Source organism: Eretmochelys imbricata, chromosome 1 (genome assembly GCF_965152235.1).
Source record: "Eretmochelys imbricata isolate rEreImb1 chromosome 1, rEreImb1.hap1, whole genome shotgun sequence".
Classification (NCBI taxonomy): Eukaryota; Metazoa; Chordata; order Testudines; family Cheloniidae; genus Eretmochelys; species Eretmochelys imbricata.
The window spans coordinates 258,769,387-258,790,657 of record NC_135572.1 but is presented as its reverse complement, the minus strand read 5'-3'; the positions used below and the strand labels follow the sequence as shown (position 1 = coordinate 258,790,657).

General features: G+C 41.4%; 2 protein-coding genes across 4 annotated transcripts in view; one reads left to right on the top strand and one right to left on the bottom strand.

The window, feature by feature from the left end:
• Positions 1-266: 266 nt before the first annotated feature.
• PMCH (pro-melanin concentrating hormone) lies at positions 267-1,446 on the top strand. Its single transcript, XM_077828471.1, has 3 exons — positions 267-515; positions 1,114-1,318; positions 1,397-1,446. Exons 1-3 carry the CDS (start codon positions 267-269, stop codon positions 1,444-1,446), a joined length of 504 nt encoding a protein of 167 aa, XP_077684597.1.
• Positions 400-21,271, bottom strand: part of PARPBP (PARP1 binding protein) — a 91,256-nt gene continuing 70,384 nt past the window's right edge. For 2 of the 3 annotated variants that reach the window (XM_077828439.1, XM_077828456.1), the window contains 2 exons: positions 2,933-3,098; positions 400-2,161 (listed from right to left, as the gene is read on the bottom strand). In XM_077828439.1, coding sequence (XP_077684565.1) covers positions 1,830-2,161; positions 2,933-3,098 — 498 coding nt within the window. In that variant the 3' untranslated portion in view covers positions 400-1,829. The remainder of the gene's footprint in view (positions 2,162-2,932; positions 3,099-21,271) is intronic. The other variant, XM_077828449.1, reaches the window with a different exon arrangement.

Here is a 21,271-nt window from a genome sequence, read left to right as displayed (position 1 = left end):
GAGCTAATAATCCATGGTAAAAAATACCCATACTTAAGTAGTTCTAACCAATATATGGCATTACAAATGCTATTCAAAAGGTTAGCCTCTTTATAATGAGTCATTTATACAGGGTGAACTCATAAGCCACTGAAGTGGTTTCTATTCAATCTATAAAATATATAAAGGTAGACAGGATTGGAGAACACATTAATTTACAAAGGACACCTTTCTTAAATAATATCTTAAACCTGCTTAACTTCTATGCAAACATTAAACAACTAAGAATGCATATTTCATCCTACATATTAATACTAATTTTCTCTCTCTTTTCTCAAGGTTTTTTACTTTCAGTTTCGAAGTCTATTAGAAAGGTAGAAGATGATGATATGATACTAAATGCATTCAATATAGGAAAAGCTCTTTGGAATGAAGGTAAAACAGAGAAGACAGAGACTATACCTACTCTTGAGCACTACAAGATGGAGGACAGCAGCTTTCTGGATGAAGAGGAAGACAGAAACCCAAAATTCTTAGTGAGTTTCCATTTTTTATTGAACTCTAAAACATGAATAAAAGCTCAATTTATAGTCCTTTTAAAAGGGTTAAAAATTTACAATTTAAAAGAATGTTGTGGTGGATGGTTTCAGTTACAAGATCATGCAATTACTGAATACTAAGTTTTCAAATATAAGTATCTAATGTTAGTCACCTAAATCTGAGTTTGGGAAACTAAACAAATTACCTGATTTTCATCAGGATTCCAGGTGGTCATAATCTGTAAGAAAATATCAGTCTACTTTTATTTAGATATCATTGTTTGAAAATTTTGCCCATTCTGTACTAAAAATATATCTTAGAATGTCAACAGGACTAGCCACACATACCAAGATGGTTTCAGTCCCACTGAATAACTAAACTGAAATTAAGCTGATCATCCACATTATTTTGACATGCACTTTGATTTTAAGGTGGCTTAGACAAAGTTCCAATGTGTGGCATTGTACGTCTTTTAAATGACTGTCTGTTACAATACCTTTGTTCTGAATGGGGAAAAAGAAAAAAAAAAACAAAAAACTAAACATAATGTTAACATTGTGTCTTTAAAATTTAAATCTTTTTTTCTTACTTCAGAATATAGGTTCCAAACACAATTTCATAAGCCATGGTTTGCCACTGAACCTAGGTATAAAACAGCTACCTTATCTTGCATTGAAAGGATCTATGGCTTTTCCAGCTGACACTGAAATTCAGAATATTGAATCAATACAGAAAAGGAGAGAGACCGGGGATGAAGAAAACTCAGCTAAATTTCCTATAGGAAGGAGAGATTTTGACAGTAAGTATATGTGTATTTTTCCACAGAAAAAATATTTCAACATAGAATATAAAAAGAGTAAAAAAATTTTTTCTTCAGTGCTCAGGTGTATGTTGGGAAGAGTCTATCGACCTTGTTGGCAAGTTTGAAAACTGTTGGCCTCTTCTCTGAAGAAGTATTGGTTGCCAATTTAATGAAACTTGAAGTTACAGTGCTTTTGGTATTGCTATATATTTACATCTAAATACTTCTATCTGTATTTCAAAGTAGAGGGAAACATGATTGACATTTTCACTAGATGACCTAGTTGTAATAGTTATGATGTATTGTTACTGAAATAGAGAATTCTGTACAATCAAGACTTGTCACTATATTTGTCTAATGAATAATATGTGTAACCTACTTTAATATATTTGGACACTGTGAAGCCAAAATGTGTTAATGCACCGGTTATCTTGTTCTTTCAAGATGTACAATGTTTATTATGGAATAGTAAATTTACTATATACACATCAAAATAAAAATAAAAGATTCATAGTCTAAAAAAGTCAGTTAACTTTTTCTGACCAACAATCAATTTATTCTTGGCTGTAGCCTTGTTGCTTTTTGCTGCTCCATCTAGTTTGCTGTCCAATTTCTCCTGTAGTATGTTTGATATCTTGGGTCTCTTAATATTGGTGTACTGAGGTGGCTCATTTTCATTATTGCAGATGACTTTCTCACTATTCAGATCCATGTGTTTCCTCTTTGAGCTCTTGTTTCTTGGCGGACAACTTTTTGCTTTTTCACTTTTACTTCCATTCCAATGAACATTTCCAGAACTGGTTCCAAGTGCTGGTCTTTCAGGAGGTGACTTTACACCTTCTATCGTGCAAGAGAATAAAATATTTTGGGAAGGAAAAAAAGTTATTACTCCTAAAGTAGTTAGCCAGGATATTCCTCGGATTTAAATGGCATAAAAGGTCATGTATTTTTAGCAAGAGAGTGCTTTCTTAAATAAAATGAATAAAAATAATTTGACTGGCCATCAACTAGCCAACAACTATAAACAAACCTAAACATAGCCACTTCACCATTAAATTTTAAAATGACATTACACATGTATAAATGTAACCATCAACAACTTCAGGAAATAAGTTTATATACAAAGATCAAAATGTTGCAAAGGATTAATACATTTATGTCCTAACAGTGATTTATATAATACACATCTTGTAATGTGTTATTGTTTAAAAGTAAATTTAACAACTAGCCATAATTTTCCCATTCAATATATAAATTTCCCGCAAGCGTTAGGTCATCTCTGTAAAATAGGTAAAAAGAAACCTTACTGTTTGGTTAAAATTTATTTGGAGATTATGATGGCAATAAAAAAGAAATCATTTACAATCTATACTGCTAATTTCAAAGCACTTATCTCACATAGCATAGACTAAAAAATATTCTAGATCAGTTTTTACCGATTGTAACTTGTGCAAAGCTATTAAACCCTCAGTTTTGTTTTTTCTTGAAAAAATCCTTTACATTTGACTTTTAATAAAGATTGATGTAGTAGTTTGATAAAAATCAACAGGTATAAGACCTGAAAAATCAGGAATAAAATTTTCTCATTCACTCAAACATAATTCAGTTTACCTGCAAAAGTCTCAGCTTCTAAACAGAGAGCAAGCATTTGTTTTGGTGCTGGATGTATGCAAGTCGGGATTTGGCTCCTACTGAAGAAGTGCTGATCCTTCTTCTCAGTCATCACGTCATCTTTGTAGGTACAAGCAAACTGGGACCTGATTAAGGGTTGCTTCATCTATGACGGGTGAATTGACATTACATTTAATTTTTAATGTTTGTTTAGAAAATTATTTTAAACTTCTTTATTATTGGTAAAGTAAAAAGTCTTGGGTATCATTATTTCCACCTCCCTCCCACCCTCTCAGTTTTAATTTAAAAAGGTAAAATTAATCAAAATTTACCTAAAATATTCTTAAAATATTCTTACAACACAACCAATATACCAAATTTAAATATTCTATTTAAATACACCAAATATATTAAATATTTAAATACTAATATACTATATTACTAAATATATACTAAATATTTAAATACACCAAATTTAAATATTCTATTTACCTAAAATATTCTTAAAATATTTTTACAACACAACGAATGTGAAATAAAGTGTTTATGATATTTTGTAATATATATAAACTAGTTCTAGAAAAATTTTATTTAACAGTAAATTGAGGCATTCTAAAATGAATATTTGTTTATTTTTTTTTTGACTGGTCTCTTTTAGAAAGCTGCATATTTAAGCCTTTTAAAGCCTATCAGCCTAAGCCTCTCTGTAGGAGATTTTTCTTTAGCCCTGACATTTGGCAGCATCTATTTACCATTCTGAGCTGCTATAATAGCGAGTATTTGCCTAGAGCCAAATCATCCCTTACACAGGCTATGAACAAGATGAGCCCACTATTTCCTTTGAAGTGTCAACAAGCAACTTTCATTAGGATAAGGCTCCCCATCAAAACAAACTACATAAAAGAGTAGAAAAAATGAAATCTCTAAAAAAGCACACACACCCCAAAGACAGAGACAAATAGCTATAGTCCAATATAAAATTTGAGTCAAATATACTAAAAATTGGTCTAACTGTAGAACACTCAATATTATTCTATCCCTTTCTTGTTAGATGAAAATTTCAAATTTTCAACTCCCTCACAAAACCAAATAATTCCCATACAGAGTGCAAAAGGCAGGCCATATGATTTTCACAGATATACTGTCCAAGTCCCAAATGCATTAAAAGCATCTGCACAGCCTGAATTGTCAGAATTTTACAATACTAAAGAACACTATCATATCTACCTCTGTTGTATTTTTAGAGACAATTGATTTCCACCCCTAAGCTTCCAAAGCCAGAAACCCAACTGATTAGTACAGACCAATCAGAAAGTACGGTTCAACAAAAGAGAATAAAAAAAGAGAATAAAAGTTACATTATGGGCTGAATCTCCATAGTCAATGAGTCAAGGACTCCAGATCAAACTTGCTCAGTTTATATATAAAAATATGGTTTCCCCAGCTACCTGCACTACTAAATCAATCTGGGATTTGAAAAAAAAATATCAAGCTTTGTTCTTTCTGGACCATTTATCACCAATAATATAGATTCTGCGGACCAAATTTTGTTCTGAGTTCTAGCTGTAGAATTCAGCGGACTTCAAAGTGGCTGACAGGTATCAATAAGGGAGATAATTACTTTATAATGACAATATCCAACAACTCTACTGATAATATACAATTAGGGCTGTCATGCAATTAAAAAAATTAATTGTGATTAATTGCATTGTAAACAATAATAGAATACCATTTATGTAAATATTTTTGGATGTTTTCTACATTTTCTAATATATTGATTTCAATTACAACACAACATGTACAGTGCTCACTTTATATGTATTTTTGATTACAAATATTTGTAAGAAATAGTATTTTTCAAAAAGAAAAGGAGTACTTGTGGCACCTTAGAGACTAACCAATTTATTTGAGCATAAGCTTTCATGAACTACAGCTCACTTCATCGGATGCATACTGTGGAAAGTACACAAGATCTTTTTATACACACAAAGCATGAAAAAATGGGTGTTTACCACTACAAAAGGTTTTCTCTCCCCCCACCCCACTCTCCTGCTGGTAATAGCTTATTTAAAGTGATCACTCTCCTTACAATGTGTATGATAATCAAGTTGGGCCATTTCCAGCACAAATCCAGGGTTTAACAAGAATGTCTGGGGGGGGGGGTAGGAAAAAACAAGGGGAAATAGGTTACCTTGCATAATGACTTAGCCACTCCCAGTCTCTATTCAAGCCTAAGTTAATTGTATCCAAATTGCAAATGAATTCCAATTCAACAGTCTCTCACTGGAGTCTGAATTTGAAGTTTTTTTGTTGTAATATCGCAACTTTCATGTCTGTAATCATGTGACCAGAGAGATTGAAGTGTTCTCCAACTGGTTTACGAATGTTATAATTCTTGACATCTGATTTGTGTCCATTTATTCTTTTACGTAGAGACTGTCCAGTTTGACCAATGTACATAGCAGAGGGGCATTGCTGGCACACGATGGCATATATCAAATTGGTGGATGTGCAGGTGAACGAGCCTCTGATAGTGTGGCTGATGTTATTAGGCCCTGTGATGGTGTCCCCTGAATAGATATGTGGGCACAGTTGGCAACGGGCTTTGTTGCAAGGATAGGTTCCTGGGTTAGTGGTTCTGTTGTGTGGTATGTGGTTGCTGGTGAGTATTTGCTTCAGGTTGGGGGGCTGTCTGAAGGCAAGGACTGGCCTGTCTCCCAAGATTTGAGAGAGTGTTGGGTCATCCTTCAGGATAGGTTGTAGATCCTTAATAATGCGTTGGAGGGGTTTTAGTTGGGGGCTGAAGGTGACAGCTAGTGGCGTTCTGTTATTTTCTTTGTTAGGCCTGTCCTGTAGTAGGTGACTTCTGGGAACTCTTCTGGCTCTACGAATCTGTTTCTTCACTTCCGCAGGTGGGTCCTGCATACCCCCCCCCCGCCTCAGACGTTCTTGTTAAACCCTGGATTTGTGCTGGAAATGGCCCAACTTGATTATCATACACATTGTAAGGAGAGTGATCACTTTAGATAAGCGATTACCAGCAGGAGAGTGAGGTGGGGGGAGAGAAAACCTTTTGTAGTGGTAAACACCCATTTTTTCCATGTTTTGTGTGTATAAAAAGATCTTCTATTCTTTCCACAGTATGCATCCAATGAAGTGAGCTGTAGCTCACGAAAGCTTATGCTCAAATAAATTGGTTAGTCTCTAAGGTGCCACAAGTACTCCTTTTCTTTTTGCGAATACAGACTAACACGGCTGTTACTCTGAAACCAGTATTTTTCAATTCTGCTTATACAAGTACTGTAATACAATCTCTATCATTGAAACTGAACTTACAAATGTAGAATTATGTAAACAAAACAAAACAAAAACAAACACTGTATTCAAAACTAAAACAATGTAAAGTCCACTCAGTCCTAATTCTTGTTTAGTCAGTCACTCAGACAAACAAGTTTGTTTATATTTGCAGGAGATAATGCTGTCCGTTTCTTGTTTACAATGTCACCTGAAAGTGAGAACAAGTGTCCACATGGCACTGTTGTACCCGGCGTTGCAAGATATTTACGTGCCAGATGCATTAAAGATTCATATGTCCCTTCATGCTTCAACCACCATTCCAAAGGACACACGTCCATGCTAATGGTTCTGCTCGATAACGATCCAAAGCAGAAATATATGGCAGAATGTGGGTAAAACAGAGCGGGGGACATACAATTCTCCCCCAAGGATTTCAGTCACAAATTTAATTAATGCATTTTTTTTTTTAAACAAGCATCATCACATAGAAGCATGTCCTCTGGAATGGTGACCAAAGCATGAAGGGGCATACGAATGTTTAGCATGTCTAGCACGTAAATACCTTGCAATGCTGGCTACAAAAGTGCCATGCAAATGCCTGTTCTCATGTTCAGTTGACATTGTAAATAAGAAGCAGGCAGCAGTATCTCCCGTAAATGTAAACAAACCTGTTTGTGTTAGCAATTGGCTGAACAAGTAGTAAGGATTGTAGAAGTAGGATTGAGTGGCCTTGTAGGCTCTAAAGTTTTATATTGTTTTGGTTTTGAGTGCAGTTATGTAAAAACAATAAAAATCTACATTTGTAACTTATACTTTCATGATAAAGAGATTGCACTACAGTACTTGTATGAGGTGAATTGAAAAATACTATTTATCATTTTTACAGTGCAAATATTTGTACTCAAAAATATAATATAAAGTGAGCACTGTACACTTTGTATTCTCTGTTGTAACTGAAATCAATTGAAATTGGTTCCTGGCCAATGGGAGCTGTGGAGCTAGTCCTCGGGGCAGTGGCAGCGCACAGAGCCACCTGCCGCACCTCTGCCTAGGAGTAGCAGGAACCAGGTACCGCTTGCAGGGAGCCACCTGAGGTGAGCGCCCCCTGGATCTGGCACCCTGAGACCCCACCCGCCCTCCAACCCCCTGCCTTAAGCCCCCTCTCACACCCAAACTCCCTTCCAAAGCCCGTGCCCTGCACCTCCTCCCCTGCCCCAACCCTGCCCGCCCTCCTGTACCCAAACTCCCTCCCTCTTAGTTAACTGGAATTTTTCACTTACTGGCACCCCGCACTCCCCCAAAATGCCGGATAAAAAAAGCTTTTACTGTATTATTCTCACAGCAAAATGACTCACCAAGTGTTCTACAATTGGTGAACAACATAGAAAAAGCATCCTGACTGGTTAATAACTTACAGCGGTTAATAATTAAATCACAGTCTTTTAATATCATGTGCTGCAAAGAGACAAAGGAGGCACATTAAAGAACCACTTGCGGCTTCCAAGCCTCAGTCTGAGTATCACTGGTTTAAGGATTCCAGCCTGGAGGACTCTTCCCCTCTTCGAAGCTAGGAGATGTTGTGCCCCATTTGGGCAGGGACAAAACCTCAAAGGCCTTGGCATTCATCTGGTCAAACATTGGTTATTAGGTTATCTAACACCACTAACTTTGATTCCTGAAGATGTGTAAAACCACCTAAGACAGAAATAACCATCACGTATTCTTAGAAAGCAACACAATAACCATCAACCATCCAGAGGGTCACATAATAGTCATAAAAATATTACAGATCTTTCCCATGTTCTTCATGATAATGTGGACGAGTTACAATTTGTGTAGAGCTGACTAAGATATTTCATCTGCATGACAGAACCAGTATATAGAACATCAAAGTAGTCAAAGAAACCACAAGGGTTTCTTTTTTTTGTTTTTTTTAAACTTTCACAGGCCTCAGTGAGGCAAGTCAGCTCTGAAAGCTTATAAGAACATAGCGATTCAAATGTCATGGGGGATGTCCACTGAGATCGTTTCAAGCTTGGACACGTTAGGACTTCAACACTAAAGGCCTGACAAAAAGCCATTTGTCTATATACTACTTTGGGTCTTGGCTCTTGGTCTCAAGATCTAGTTCTCCTCTGCATTATACCCTGTGTAAGTCATTTCCAACTGTGCCGTATGCAAAACCCTAAATAAAATAATTGTCCACTTTCTCACACTGGTGCTACTGTTTCACACCCATTTTACACAAGTTTATATGACTACACAAGATGCAAGTCATGTTGAATCAAGCTTTAAGAGTTTCCTGAAGCATCTAAATGTGCCAGCTGGTCAGGGAATGGGTATTTACTAGCAATAATTATGGTATATTCAGAGTGCACCAAAAAAAAAAAAAAATAGGTTAAAGTATGCTGAAGGCAGAATACCAGCAAGAGCCCCGAGCTGAATTAAAGCAGAGATACTACAAGAGCTCAACAGCTTCTCGGGTCATTTGATTACACCAATCTTGGTTTACACTTTATTTATTTCTTAAAGACTTTAACCCTCACTGTTGCAAAGAGAGGTTTGAAAATGACACCTGATTATATTTGACACAGTGGTGAGTGCTTGAGTCTGCAGACAGCATGAAACAATAGTGCTTAGAGGTTTGAACTGCCCTTTTCATCTCAATGTGATATTAAGTCCCAAGATCCATTGAAGCAGATATACCCCAACAGCTGTACTACAGGGTAGATCTGCTGCCCACAGAGATGAGAGGGTCCTGCTGTGCTCCTGTGTGGAGGAAAGGGAGATCATACAGTTTCCCCTGCCTCGCTAGAAGAGGAGAGGGGTCCCCTGCCACTGCCACTCTCAAAGGGGGGTCAGGACAATGGGCTTGGATGCCTCATTTTGTGGTATGCCGAAGGCATATGTGGGGCCCTAAGGGCCAGGTTAGCATATGCTTTGACTTGGTCTTCTTGTACCTTTTAAAAAAATGCACTTTATTTAGTTTATGATATGCCACTGAGAAACCCATATTTTCCCTTGTATTAATTGTTACTAATGTATGCCCTTCTATTTATTTCTAAAAAGTTACATCTGATAATCTACTCCAGATCTCCCTCCAGCCTCTGCATACAGACAGAACTGCCAACACTTAGTAAAAATGCTCAGAGTGGTTTTTATACACTGGAATAGCATAATAGAATTTTAAAAAAAAGACTACATCAGTAACAACAAACACATGTTTTTATTTTCTGGCCAACCAATCAAGATAGCCTTTGGAGAAGGGGAGGGAGGGGGAAGGGGGAGAGAAAATCTTTTCCTCACCCTTTGTGGGGAAGGGGAGGTTGAAAGAGATTTAAAAAGGAAAGAAAGAGTGGCAAAATGTCATTTGCCTTGACCAAACCAAAATATCGCTTTATTCAACCATGAAAAATGTGCTGGCTATCTCTCAGGTAATAGCAAGTTTCTCTTGTCCCAAATCCATCAAAATCATTACCAATACACCATACCAGCCTTTGACTATCCCGGGTTTATTCACTATTGTTTTGAGAGCATTCAGTCTTAAATCACCACATCACTGGGATTTGTGGTTGCCTTGAGACTCACAGGATTTGGCCCTAGGAAAGCGGTTTAGGTGGTTCCTGGAATCACAAATACCATTCTCCCACATAAGTAGGGTTTATCAGATTCTAATAGAAATTAATGGATAGCAAAAAAAAAAAAAAAGCTAGAATTATTCTTACTGCAGAATTTCTATTGCGTTAAAAAACAAGAAAAAAGTGCATAGTGCTCCTCAGAGGTTGAAATCACTGAGCAAAGATGTTCCTCATAATTCTCCATTAAAAACAAACTAATTTTGTTTGGTGTAGTAGGTGAGACGAGTATCTCAGACAGATAGCTTTTCCTTAGTCAAATGTTGAGTTTCTCTGCACAAGTGTATTGGATACACAGAAAATCTTGATAGCTTCCTGTTGATAGCTTTCCAAGTCTCTCTTTATTTGTACTGGAATCATAAATAGGCAAAACAATTCTCACTAGCAACAGCTCTTGGAGAACTAAACAACTAAGAATAATATCCAGCTTCATGCATTGCTGTCAAGTCATTTTATATAGACATAATCAAGTCACATGAGAATGGCAGATTGAAATTCTCTGCTTTGTAGAGCTTTTTCCTTGGAAGAATTTCCATACACAGTAAAATTATAATGAACTTCAAACTTGACAAGGTTTGGTAGAGTCCTTTAGCCACAATTTTTTTTTAAAACTGAAATTAGTGTTAGGTTCCTAGTTGGAAGAAAAGAGTACCTCATATAGGAAAGGTTGTCTCCGGTTATATTAAGAAGCGAAATAAGCCAAACTACTGGAAATTCACTACAGTTGTTGTGGGCTAAATGTGCTAACAATGAAAAAACAGTTATACCCCTTCTCGTAACTGTTGTTCTTCGAGATGTGTTGTTCATGTCCATTCCAATCAGGTGTGTATGCGTGCACGTGCACGGCAGCCGGAAGATTTTTCCCATAGCAACATCCGTTGGGTCAGCCTGGGTGCCCCCTTGGAGTCACTCCTTCATTGTGCTCAATATAGAGTCCTGTTGACCCGCCATCCGCTCAGTTTCTTCTTGCCTGCTACTCTGACAGAGGGGTAGGAGAGCGGGTATTGGAATGGACATGAAGAAAAAACTGTTCCTCACCCTCTCGTAACTGTTCTTCGAGATGTGTTGTTCAAGTGCTTGTTCATGTCCATTCCAAATCAGGTAACTCCCAAGCCTAAATTCTGGAGGCGGGGTCAGAGTTATGCACTGATTGGAGCATTGCTATACTGAAGGCCACATAGTCTCTGGCCTGCTGGGTAATCACATAATGTGCAGTGAAAGTATATATGGAGGACCACGTTGCTGCTCTGCATGCTTCTTGGGTGGGAACTTGTGCCAGAAATGCTGCTGAAGAAGCCTGCACCCTGGTGGAGTGCGCCATGAGCGGAGGGGCAGGTACTCCTACCAGGGTGTAGCACTCCCGGACACAGGATGTGATCCATGACGAAATTTGTTGGGGAGGAGACTGGAAGACCTTTCGTCCTGTCTGCCACAGCCACAAACAGTTGAATGGACTTTCAGAACAGTTTCATTCTCTCGATGTAGAGGGCTAGCACTCTGCAGACATCCAATGAGTGAAGCCTCTGCTCCCTGTCACTTGAATGTGGCTTAGGATAGAACACATGGAGGAAGATGTCCTGGTTGATGTGAAATTGGGAAACAACCTTCGGGAGGAAAGCTGGATGTGGCCTGAGCTGAACCTTGTCCTTAAAGAACACGGTATAAGGAGGCTCCGATGTTAGGGCCTTGAGCTCAGACACCCTCCTTGCTGAGGTTATCGCGAACAGAAACGCCACCTTGTACAAGAGATAGAGAAGGGAACATGTCGCCAGTGGTTCAAAGGGCAGCCCCGTCACTCTGGAAAGGACCACATGGAGGTCCCAGGCAGGGACCGGCTGTCAGACATGCGGATATAGCCTGTCGAGACCCTTCAGGAAACAGCTGGCCACAGGGTTGGCAAAGACTGACCGGCCCTCTGCACCTGGATGGAAGGCAGAGATTGCGGCCAAGTGAACCCTTACTGGTGACATGCACAGTCCCTGCTGCTTGAGGTGGAGAAGGTAATCCAGTATGAGTGGTATAGAGGCGAGCGTCAAGGATGAATGATGCTGCGCCGACCAGATTGAGAATCTCTTCCACTTGGCAAGGTAGGTAGCCCTGGTGGAGGGTTTCCTACTGCCAAGGAGGACTTATCTAACCGAGTCCAAACAGGAGAGTTCCATGGAGTTCAGCCACAGAGCTTCCATGCCGTGAGGTGCAACGACTCAAGGTTTGGGTGCTGGAGACGGCAGTGATCCTCAGTTACTAAGTCCGGGAGGAGCAGCATGGTGACTGGAGCTTCCACAGATATTTCCAGGAAAGATGTGTCCCAGTGGGACGACTGAGGACCGGTGAAGGGGACCCCTGGACCGACTACCTGCGGGTCGAGCCACCACTGGAGAGAGTTGACGACCTGGTGAGGTAGAGTCACGACCCTGTCCAAACTGTTCCAAGCCGCCCGATACACCAAGGCTAGCCACGATTGGAGCAGCTGGAGTCTGAGCCTGACATGTTGCACCACATATGTACAAGAGGCAATGTGTCCTAGAAGTTTCAGGCAATTCCTTGCTGTGGTGGTGGGAAACTGAGACTTCAAAAGATGTTGCCCAGGGCCAGAAACTGCACTTCTGAGAGATATGCCTGTGTGGAGTCCAGTATCACCCCTATGAACTCTATCCACTGAACCAGGGACAGAGACAATTTCCCCACATTGAGGAGAAGGCCCAGTTTGCCAAACATCATTCTTATGAAGTTGACTTGTGCCTCCACTTGAGATCTGGAGTGACCCTTGAGGAGACAGTCATCAAGGTATGGAAACACCTGTTCCTGACTGTGCAGGAACGCGGCCACAACTGCCATGCACTTGGTAAACACCCGAGGTGCCGCTGACAGGCCAAACAGGAGGACTGTGAACTGACAGTGGTTGTTGTTCACCACAAACCTGAAGTATCTTCTGTGGGACAGAATGATTGCAATACAAAAATACACGTCCTTCAAATTGAGGGTGGCATACCAGTCCCCTGGATCCAAGGAAGGGATGATGGAGGCCAAGGAGACAATGCAGAACTTGAGTTTCCTTTATGAATCTGTTGAGCTCCCGCAGGTCTAGGATGGGCCTGAGCCCATCCTTGGCTTTCGGTATTAGAAAATACTGTGAATAGAAGCCCTTGCCCTTCTGCTCCTGAGGAGCAACTTCCACTGCCCCCAGCAATAGCAGCGAGTGCACCTCCTGTACAAGGAGATGCTCGTGAGAGTGATCCCAGAAGAGGGACGGAGAAGGGGGGTGGAAGGGTTGGAGGGCACAGAATTGGATGCAGTATCCCCTCTCTGGACCATTGGGTTCTCTGCATGGTAATGTGATGCAGGACCACAGGGCAGAAAGGGGATAGTTGGGACAAACAGGTAACGTAGGTTGGATCCAGTCCTTGCACTGTTACACCATCCTTGACTGCCCCTTCAAAAGGCCTGTTTCGGGCCTGAAGGTGGCTTGGATTGGCCAGCGCCCTGGCCTGAGGACAAGTACAGCCTTTTTCTGCCACTCCTATTCCTCCTCCTTGAACCGTCCTGTCGGTTCTGTTTTTGGAAGAACCGTGGCAGAGGTTGCGGCCTGAAGTGTCTCCGCTGCATGCCGAGGGTGTGAAGGCCCAAGGATTTGAGGGTGGCTCTGGAGTCCTTCAGACTGTGAAGCCTTTTATCCATCTTTTCGGAAAACAGAGTCACACCCTCAAAGGTAAGGCCCTGTATTATCTGTTGCATCTTGTAAGGAAGGCCAGAGACCTGGAGCCAGGCACCTCTTCTCACGGCCACTCCTGTTGCCATCACCCCTGTGGCCACATCAGCTCCGTCCAGCGCCGCCTGCAGGGAAGCTCGGAAAATGAGCTTACCGTTGTCGATGAAGGCTGAGAATTCGGCATAGGAGTCTTGCAGCAGCAGCTCTGCAAATTTTGCCATTGCCCCGCATGTATTATAGCGGTACCTGCTGACAATGGCCTGCTGATTTGAACTGCAACCCACCTGTAGAGTAGACCTGCCTCCCAAAAAGGTCGAGTCTTTTCGCCTCCCAATTCTTAGGGGAGGGTCCCTGCTAATCTTGCCGCAAGCACTGATTGGCAATGTCCACAACAAGGGAATCAGGTGGCGGGTACGAGTACAGAGGCTCGTAGCCCCTAGATGGCATAAAATAGCGCCCTTCATTGTGCTTTAGCTCTGGGGGGCAACGAGGATGGGATCTGCCATAAAGTTTTGGTCGTGTCTGATATGGGGTCTCGCAGTCGTTGGCCCTTTAGACTTTCTGGAGAAGAACGATCCCTCTCCAGCTTCTTTTTCTTCTGAGGCTCTGGTGATTGAGACTGGTGCCTACCCGCCAAATGGGCTCGGAAGGAGCCATGACAGTGCCGAGTGTCTCACACAGAGTCCTTTCTTGGCACCGGTTCCTGGGATGATGGCACCGGGGCACTCTGCACCAAGAAGGAGGTGCTAGGCATGAGATCCCCTGATCCCAGGTCTGAACGGGGGCACAGAGCTGCCTCCATAAGCAGAACTTTGAGCCGCTGCTACTTCTCTTTCAAAGCTCTGGAGTGAAACTCACGGCAGATTCTGCAACAGTCCTTTTGGTGACCCTCACCTAGACAGCTTAAACATGAGGTGTGTGGGTCACTTTTTGGCATGTGCTTGGCGCAGACCTCACGCTTTTTGGTGCCATGAGGACCGCGGCATACCATGGCTCCAGGGAGGATTCCCAACACACTCTAAACTAATTATAAAACTACTACTACTACTAACTACAGAAGAACTATAAAAACAAACAAAATGGACTGAGGCATGACACGTTCCAGTAGATCCCGCAAGCCGGTGCTGCATCACACAGTGAGCACAGGGTCTGGAGGATGACCACTGCAGACAGAGTGGAGAAGGACAGAGTAGAGAGGGGAAAGGTGCAGGAAAAGGATAGGGAGATGCACCAGGACATAATGGGGCTTCTCAGACAGCAAACGAAGAGGCTGCAGACTTTGGTAGACCTTCAGGTTCAACAATCCTGTGCTCACCTGCCTCTGCAGCCTACTGAGAATCAATATCAGGACCTCTCTAAACACCCTCCCCACTCCAACATTCCATATGGCATCAGTGGTTGCTGCACTACCCTTACCACTCCACCCTGGGGGGCATTAAAGACAGTAACAGCTTCACATACACTGACCTGTGAAAGCCACAGTTCTGTATGTGTAACTGAAATGGTCATGAATGTTTATTCCCCTTTGTAAGTTCTGTTCTCTTAATTTATTAAGCTTTAAATGTATTTGGTTTTTAAAATTGCCCAGGGGTATTTTTGCATAGAATTTGTTAAAGAATAAAATTCTATTAATTGGAACATAAATTCATTTTTATTAGTTCACAATATATGCTGGCTTGTGCTCAGCAGTTTTAACAGTGCCTGATACTGCACGGTGTCACACAACTCATAATATTCATGAGCAAAATTAACAGGTGCATTAACAATGTTATGTTCCTACATATACAGCAATCACCACACAATTCATACCAGGCTGCAAAAGAGCAGGGCCTGGTAGAGGATACTACAACACAAACACACTTCTCTATCACACTATTAAAATGGTCTTTCAAAGCGTCCCTGAGCCTGATAGCTCAGTGTTGAGCTCTTAATAGCTTTGTATCTGGCTGTTCAAATTCAGCAGACAGCTGCTCCACCTTCACCTTCTGCCTTGGCTGAAACTTTCTCCTTTGCTTTTCAGAAATTATGCAGGTCACAGCAGGCAGCAGTAGCCATTGGGATAATTTTCTCACTGAGGTCCAATCTTGTGAGTAAACAACAGCACCCCTTCAAATAACCAAAGGCATATTCAGCTGCCATTCTGCACCTGCTAAGCCAGTAGTTGAAGCGTTTGGTGCTGTCAAGGTGGCTGGTGTACAGCTTTCATAAGCAAGGGGGAGCAAGGAATAGGTTGGGTCACCCACGATCACTATTGGCATTTCAACATTGCCAGTGGTAATCCGCCAGTCAGGAAAGAAGTAACTTGAGTCAGATTAAGTTTGTAGTATAGACATGACCTCAGCCTCAAAGCAAATAGGTTCCCTAAAAATCCTTCCACAAGGCAATGATTCCCCTGCTGTCCTCCTTTCTTTGAGGATGTGATCAGAGAGGAATTGGAGAAAACTGACAAAGGTATATTCAGTAACAGACAGGACCTTTGACTCCACAAGCTGCAAGAACCAAAAAATGCTATTACTGAAGTCCCAAAGGTTGATGCTGCAGTGGCAAACCTTAGCTGAGGATACGGATATCCCTTCAAAAGGGGAATTCTTCCATAAATACCCAACAGACAGGAAAGTGGAAGCTCCCCTCAGAAAGAATTTCAAAGCTTCCTCATCTACCCCCAGAGCATCCCTCGCTGTAACATGCTTTACAAGAGCTACAGGGTCCTTGCTGGAGGACACTAGGGCCCTGAAAGACAGTAACCACCCTGGCTCCAGTGCCATACTTAAGAAACTTTCCCTAGCAACAGCATTTGTGGCTGATGCCACAATGGATGCAATGAGATTTTCTGCCAGAGCCAAAGCATCCAGTTCACCAGCCACGAGGTACATATGGCTACAACCCTGGAAGGTAGATGCTTTCCAAAACAGGGCAAAAAATGGACTCCAAAAAAGTTCTGTGCTTATCTCAGTTCACAGGATCTCTCCTCTGAGGAGAAAAATAAGGTAAAATGGCAGCAGAAAATGCTGCAAAAATCTAAGCTGTCCCTTTCCACTCCACAGAGTGCTGTCAGAAGGGAGTACAAACCTGTTTTCAGGCAGAGACACTCCTTTTCTCCATCTTCCTCATAGAAGTAACAGAGAAAGGACAGCAGATATACCAATGGAAAGTTTTGGAACTGAGGCTTGGTTGGAAAGACCCGAGGTGGTTCTGCAGCCCAGCAAACCACATTATGACAATAAGCGAATGTTCTTCCATACAGATCTGAATCTAGGAGATAGAATCTTTCATTTCTCAGAGGAATGGTCCACACTGACCACAGACAAGTGGGCAAGGGAGATGGTCAGCCAGGGATACTCACTTGAGCTGCAAGCTCCATCCCATCCCTTCTTCCAGTCTCCCATCTCTAGCAAAACTGCAAAGCGTGAACTGGTCTGGAATGGGACCTCTGATCTCTTGGACTTGGGAGCAATAGAATGAGTTCCCTCAAAAGAAAGGTTCTCAGGATTCCACTCCACCATCTTGATCATCCAGGAACCAAAAGGGGAGTCAGAGCCATCCTCAAGCTCAGAAGGTTCAATAAGTGGATGAATAAAATTAAATTTTAGATGGAGACCCTAGCCTTTACGGTGTCATTCCTGTCTCAAGGAGACCTCCTGACTTCAGTGGATTTGGCAGATGCTTATCTCCACATTCCCATATGAATATGCCACTGCAGATCATTACTAGTACAAAACACTCTCATTTGGTCTCTCCTCAGCCCCCGGGTTCTTTATAAAGATGCTGGCAGTGACATTGACCAGACTCAGGTCATAAGGTATGCACCTACAACTCTTTCTGGACAATATCCTGATTAGAGCCCTACCCCAAGCTGCAGCTCACAAAGACATGATTCAGACTCTGGATCTCCTACAAGTGCATGGTTTTGTAATAAACATTAAGAAAAGTTTTTTGATTCCTTCGACAAGTTAACTCACCTAGGAGTGGACAAAAACCCCTCAGTGGCAAAAATCTACCCATCACTTGACAGAGTCTAGAAGAGCCAGGATCTCATATCCATACTGCACACATGCAACAGGCCAACCATAGCTCAAAGTCTTCAGCTATTGAGCCCCATCGTGTCGTGCATAGGGATCACTTCATGGGCAAGGCCACACCTCAGGTGTCACCATACTTTCAGGAGGAAGGTACAGGACTTCTCCTCAGTGCTCAGGATAGATCAGGTGCTCAATTCTCTAAGCCGGTGAATAGTCCCAGTAAATATCCTCAAGGGCCTCCCCATATGCCTTCACGATCTGGAAGGAGAGATGGTGGCTCAGTAACCTGGGTGATTACAGAGATATCATAGAACTGGAAGGAACCTCGAGAGGTCATCTAGTCCAGTCCCCTGCACTCATGGCAGGACTAAGTATTATCTAGATGATTCCTGACAGCTGTTTGTCTAACCTGATCTTAAAAATCTCCAATGATGGAGATTCTACAACCTCCCTAGGCAATTTATTCCAGTGCTTAACCACCCTGACAGTTAGGAAGTTTTTCCCAATGTTCAACCTAAACCTCCCTTGCTGCAATTTAAGCCCATTGCTTCTTGTCCTATCCTCAGAGGTTAAGAAGAACAATTCTTCACCCTCCTCCTTGTAACAACCTTTTATGTACTTGAAAACTGTTATCGTGTCCCTCTCAGTCTTCTCTTTTCCAGACTAAACAAACCCAATTTTTTCAATATTCCCTTAGAGGTCATGTTTTCTAGACCTTTAATCATCTTTTGTTGCTCATCTCTGGACTTTCTTCAGTTTGTCCACATCTTTCCTGAAATGTGGTGCCCAGAACTGGACACAATACTCCAACTGAGGCCTAATCAGCGTGGAGTAGAGCGGAAGAATTACTTCTCAAGTCTTGCTTACAACACTCCTGCTAATACATCCCAGAATGATGTTCGTTTTTTTTGCAACAGTGTTGTACTGTTGACTCATATTTAGCTTATGGTCCTCTATGACCCCCAGATCCTTTTCCGCAGTACTGCTTCCTAGGCAGTCATTTCCCATTTTGTATGTGTGCAACTGATTGTTCCTTCATAAACGGAGTTCTTTGCATTTGTCCTTACTGAATTTCATCCTGTTTACTTCAGACCATTTCTCCAGTTTGTCCAGATCATTTTGAATTTTAATCCTGTCTTCCAGAGCACTTGCAACCCCTCCCAGCTTGGTATTGTCTGCAAACTTTATAAGTGTACTCTCTATGCCGTTATCTAAATCATTGATAAAGATATTGAACAGAAACGGACCCAGAAGTGATCCCTGCAGTCCAGCGCAGTCTGAGGGATGTGCTGGCTGCCGTTTCCCACAGCCCCCATTGGCCTGGAACAGCAAACCACAGCCAGTGGGAGTTGTGATTGGCTGAACCTGTGACGCGGCAGGTAAACAAACTGGCCCAGCCCGCCAGGGGGCTCACCCTGGCAGGCCGCGTGCCAAAGGTTGCTCATCCCTGTTATAGTAGCTCCATCTAGATTGTATTTCCCTAGTTTGTTTTTGAGAAGGTCATGCGAGACAGTATCAAAAGCTTTAGTAAAGTCAAGATATACCGTGTCTACCGCTTCCCCCCCATTCACAAGGCTTGTTACCCTATCATCTCTCCTTCTGAAGCAAGCTTTTAGGACTGAAGCACTGCTTACAATGCTAACTTTATTGCAACATATTTAATTTTAGCTAATATCCCTGTTAACACATGGGCATAGTCACTACAACTAATACCAGAAAATCGAGTTGCCCTTTAGAAATAAAATATATATATATATTATATCCTCCATATTACAATCAGTGGTTGAAGGGAAGGGGACAGGAGAAGAAGAACGATAGTATTCTAAAACAAGCATTACTTGGCTAACCTCTTGTCACCTATATCCAATGTTTCTATTCCTACCAGATTTAACTAGATGTTAGAAGCTGACAGGGTAACTGCCTTCCATGAAAATTATCATAGAAAAAATATCTGAAGTTGTTTTAGAAGGAGTCATCATACAATTATCTTAGCGGAAAAATAAACAGATTTATGGGACAGGATTTGGGTGGATCACTCCCTGTAGTGTCCTCTCCACTTTGCCTGACTTCATTTCTATTTGAAGAAATCTGCCTGAGCCCCTATATAGGCAGTCCATCAGAGTTCATATCAAGAATAAGGACTACCATAGATCACTCTCAAAAGGTACCTAAACTTTCATTCCATGTTTATTCTGCCTCTGGTAAAATCTCAACCACAGATTTACATGATGTGTGATCCGCAAATAGAAAATGAGGCTTTTCTTCAATGAAAGAAGAAATCCACTATGAATCTATTAAAAGAATTCATCCAAGAACCAAACCCAATCCAAAAAGCATCATACAGAATTATGAACCCTTCACTCTGACCACTAAGTAAAAAACTACAGGTAAGTTTGTGTGACTAAAGAGAAAAGCTTGGCTTCTCAAAAAGCAGCCTTCTTAGCCAAAGGAAATAGAGGCAAGAGTAGCCCGAGGAAGAGGTGAGCAGTCTTCTAGTAAGGCTGCCTGTGGGCCTAAGTCTTTGTAGCACCTAACTGCTAGAAGTCAGATTTTGACCACCTTACTCATACTGATAAGCAGATATACATACAAACAATCCCACTGAAGTCAGGGAAAATAAGGTAGGCACAATCCAGCCCAAAGAGTGGAGCACCTAAACCTTTCTAAGCGACACAGCTGCATGATTAAATGTACCTCAAGAATAGGGCTGAATGAATCCTCTTTCCCACCTAGCAAAACTTCTCAGATCTTTCAAACTAAACATGAACTTTGAGAATGTTTAGATATTTGATCTGCCTCCTTATCTTTTTTCCAGAGGAAGATGCAGGAGATCTTTACCAGCTCTCGCAAGTCTGGTAGAGAGGATGAGCTGAAGCATACTTTCTCCTCTTCCTTCAAGGAGTCAAGAATAAAAGGCATACTTCCTCACTAGATCTCCTTTGGAGGAATGTTTGGTCTTTTTGTACCGCCTCCAATGACTCTTCAGGAATGGGATGTGCAAACATTTCTGCGTCTTCTGCCCCTCTGCAGCTATGGGACTAACATGCCCCAAAATATACTGCATTATTTCTTATGCTTTCACTTACACTTAGCTAACTCATTCAGCTGAAATTTGGCACAATGGAAACTCTCCACAGATTTTTACACTAAAAATCACAAATCCACAATAACTTAGTTGCTTTGTCCACCATCTACAGGTTTTTTTTTAAACTACACACACAACTCACACACTTTGCTCCAGGTTTCAAACTTACAAATCTGCAGTTCTATTCATAACTGCCTATAGAGATGCTTTGGTAAACAACTGCTCTGGAGGATACATTTCTTTACAGGTTTCAGAGTAGCAGCCGTGTTAGTCTGTATTCACAAAAAGAAAAGGAGTACTTGTGGCACCTTAGAGACTAACCAATTTATTTGAGCATAAGCTTTCGTGAACTACAGCTCACTGCATCCGATGCATTCAGTGGAGAGACTAACAAATTTATTTGAGTATAAGCTTTTGTGAACTACAGCTCACTTCATCATTGGATGCGTTCAGTGGTATTTTCCACTGAATGCATCCGATGAAGTGAGCTGTAAGCTCACGAAAGCTTATGCTCAAATAAATTTGTTAGTCTTTAAGGTGCCACAAGTACTCCTTTACATTTCTTTACAAAAATTAGTACATGCAAGTGTTCCA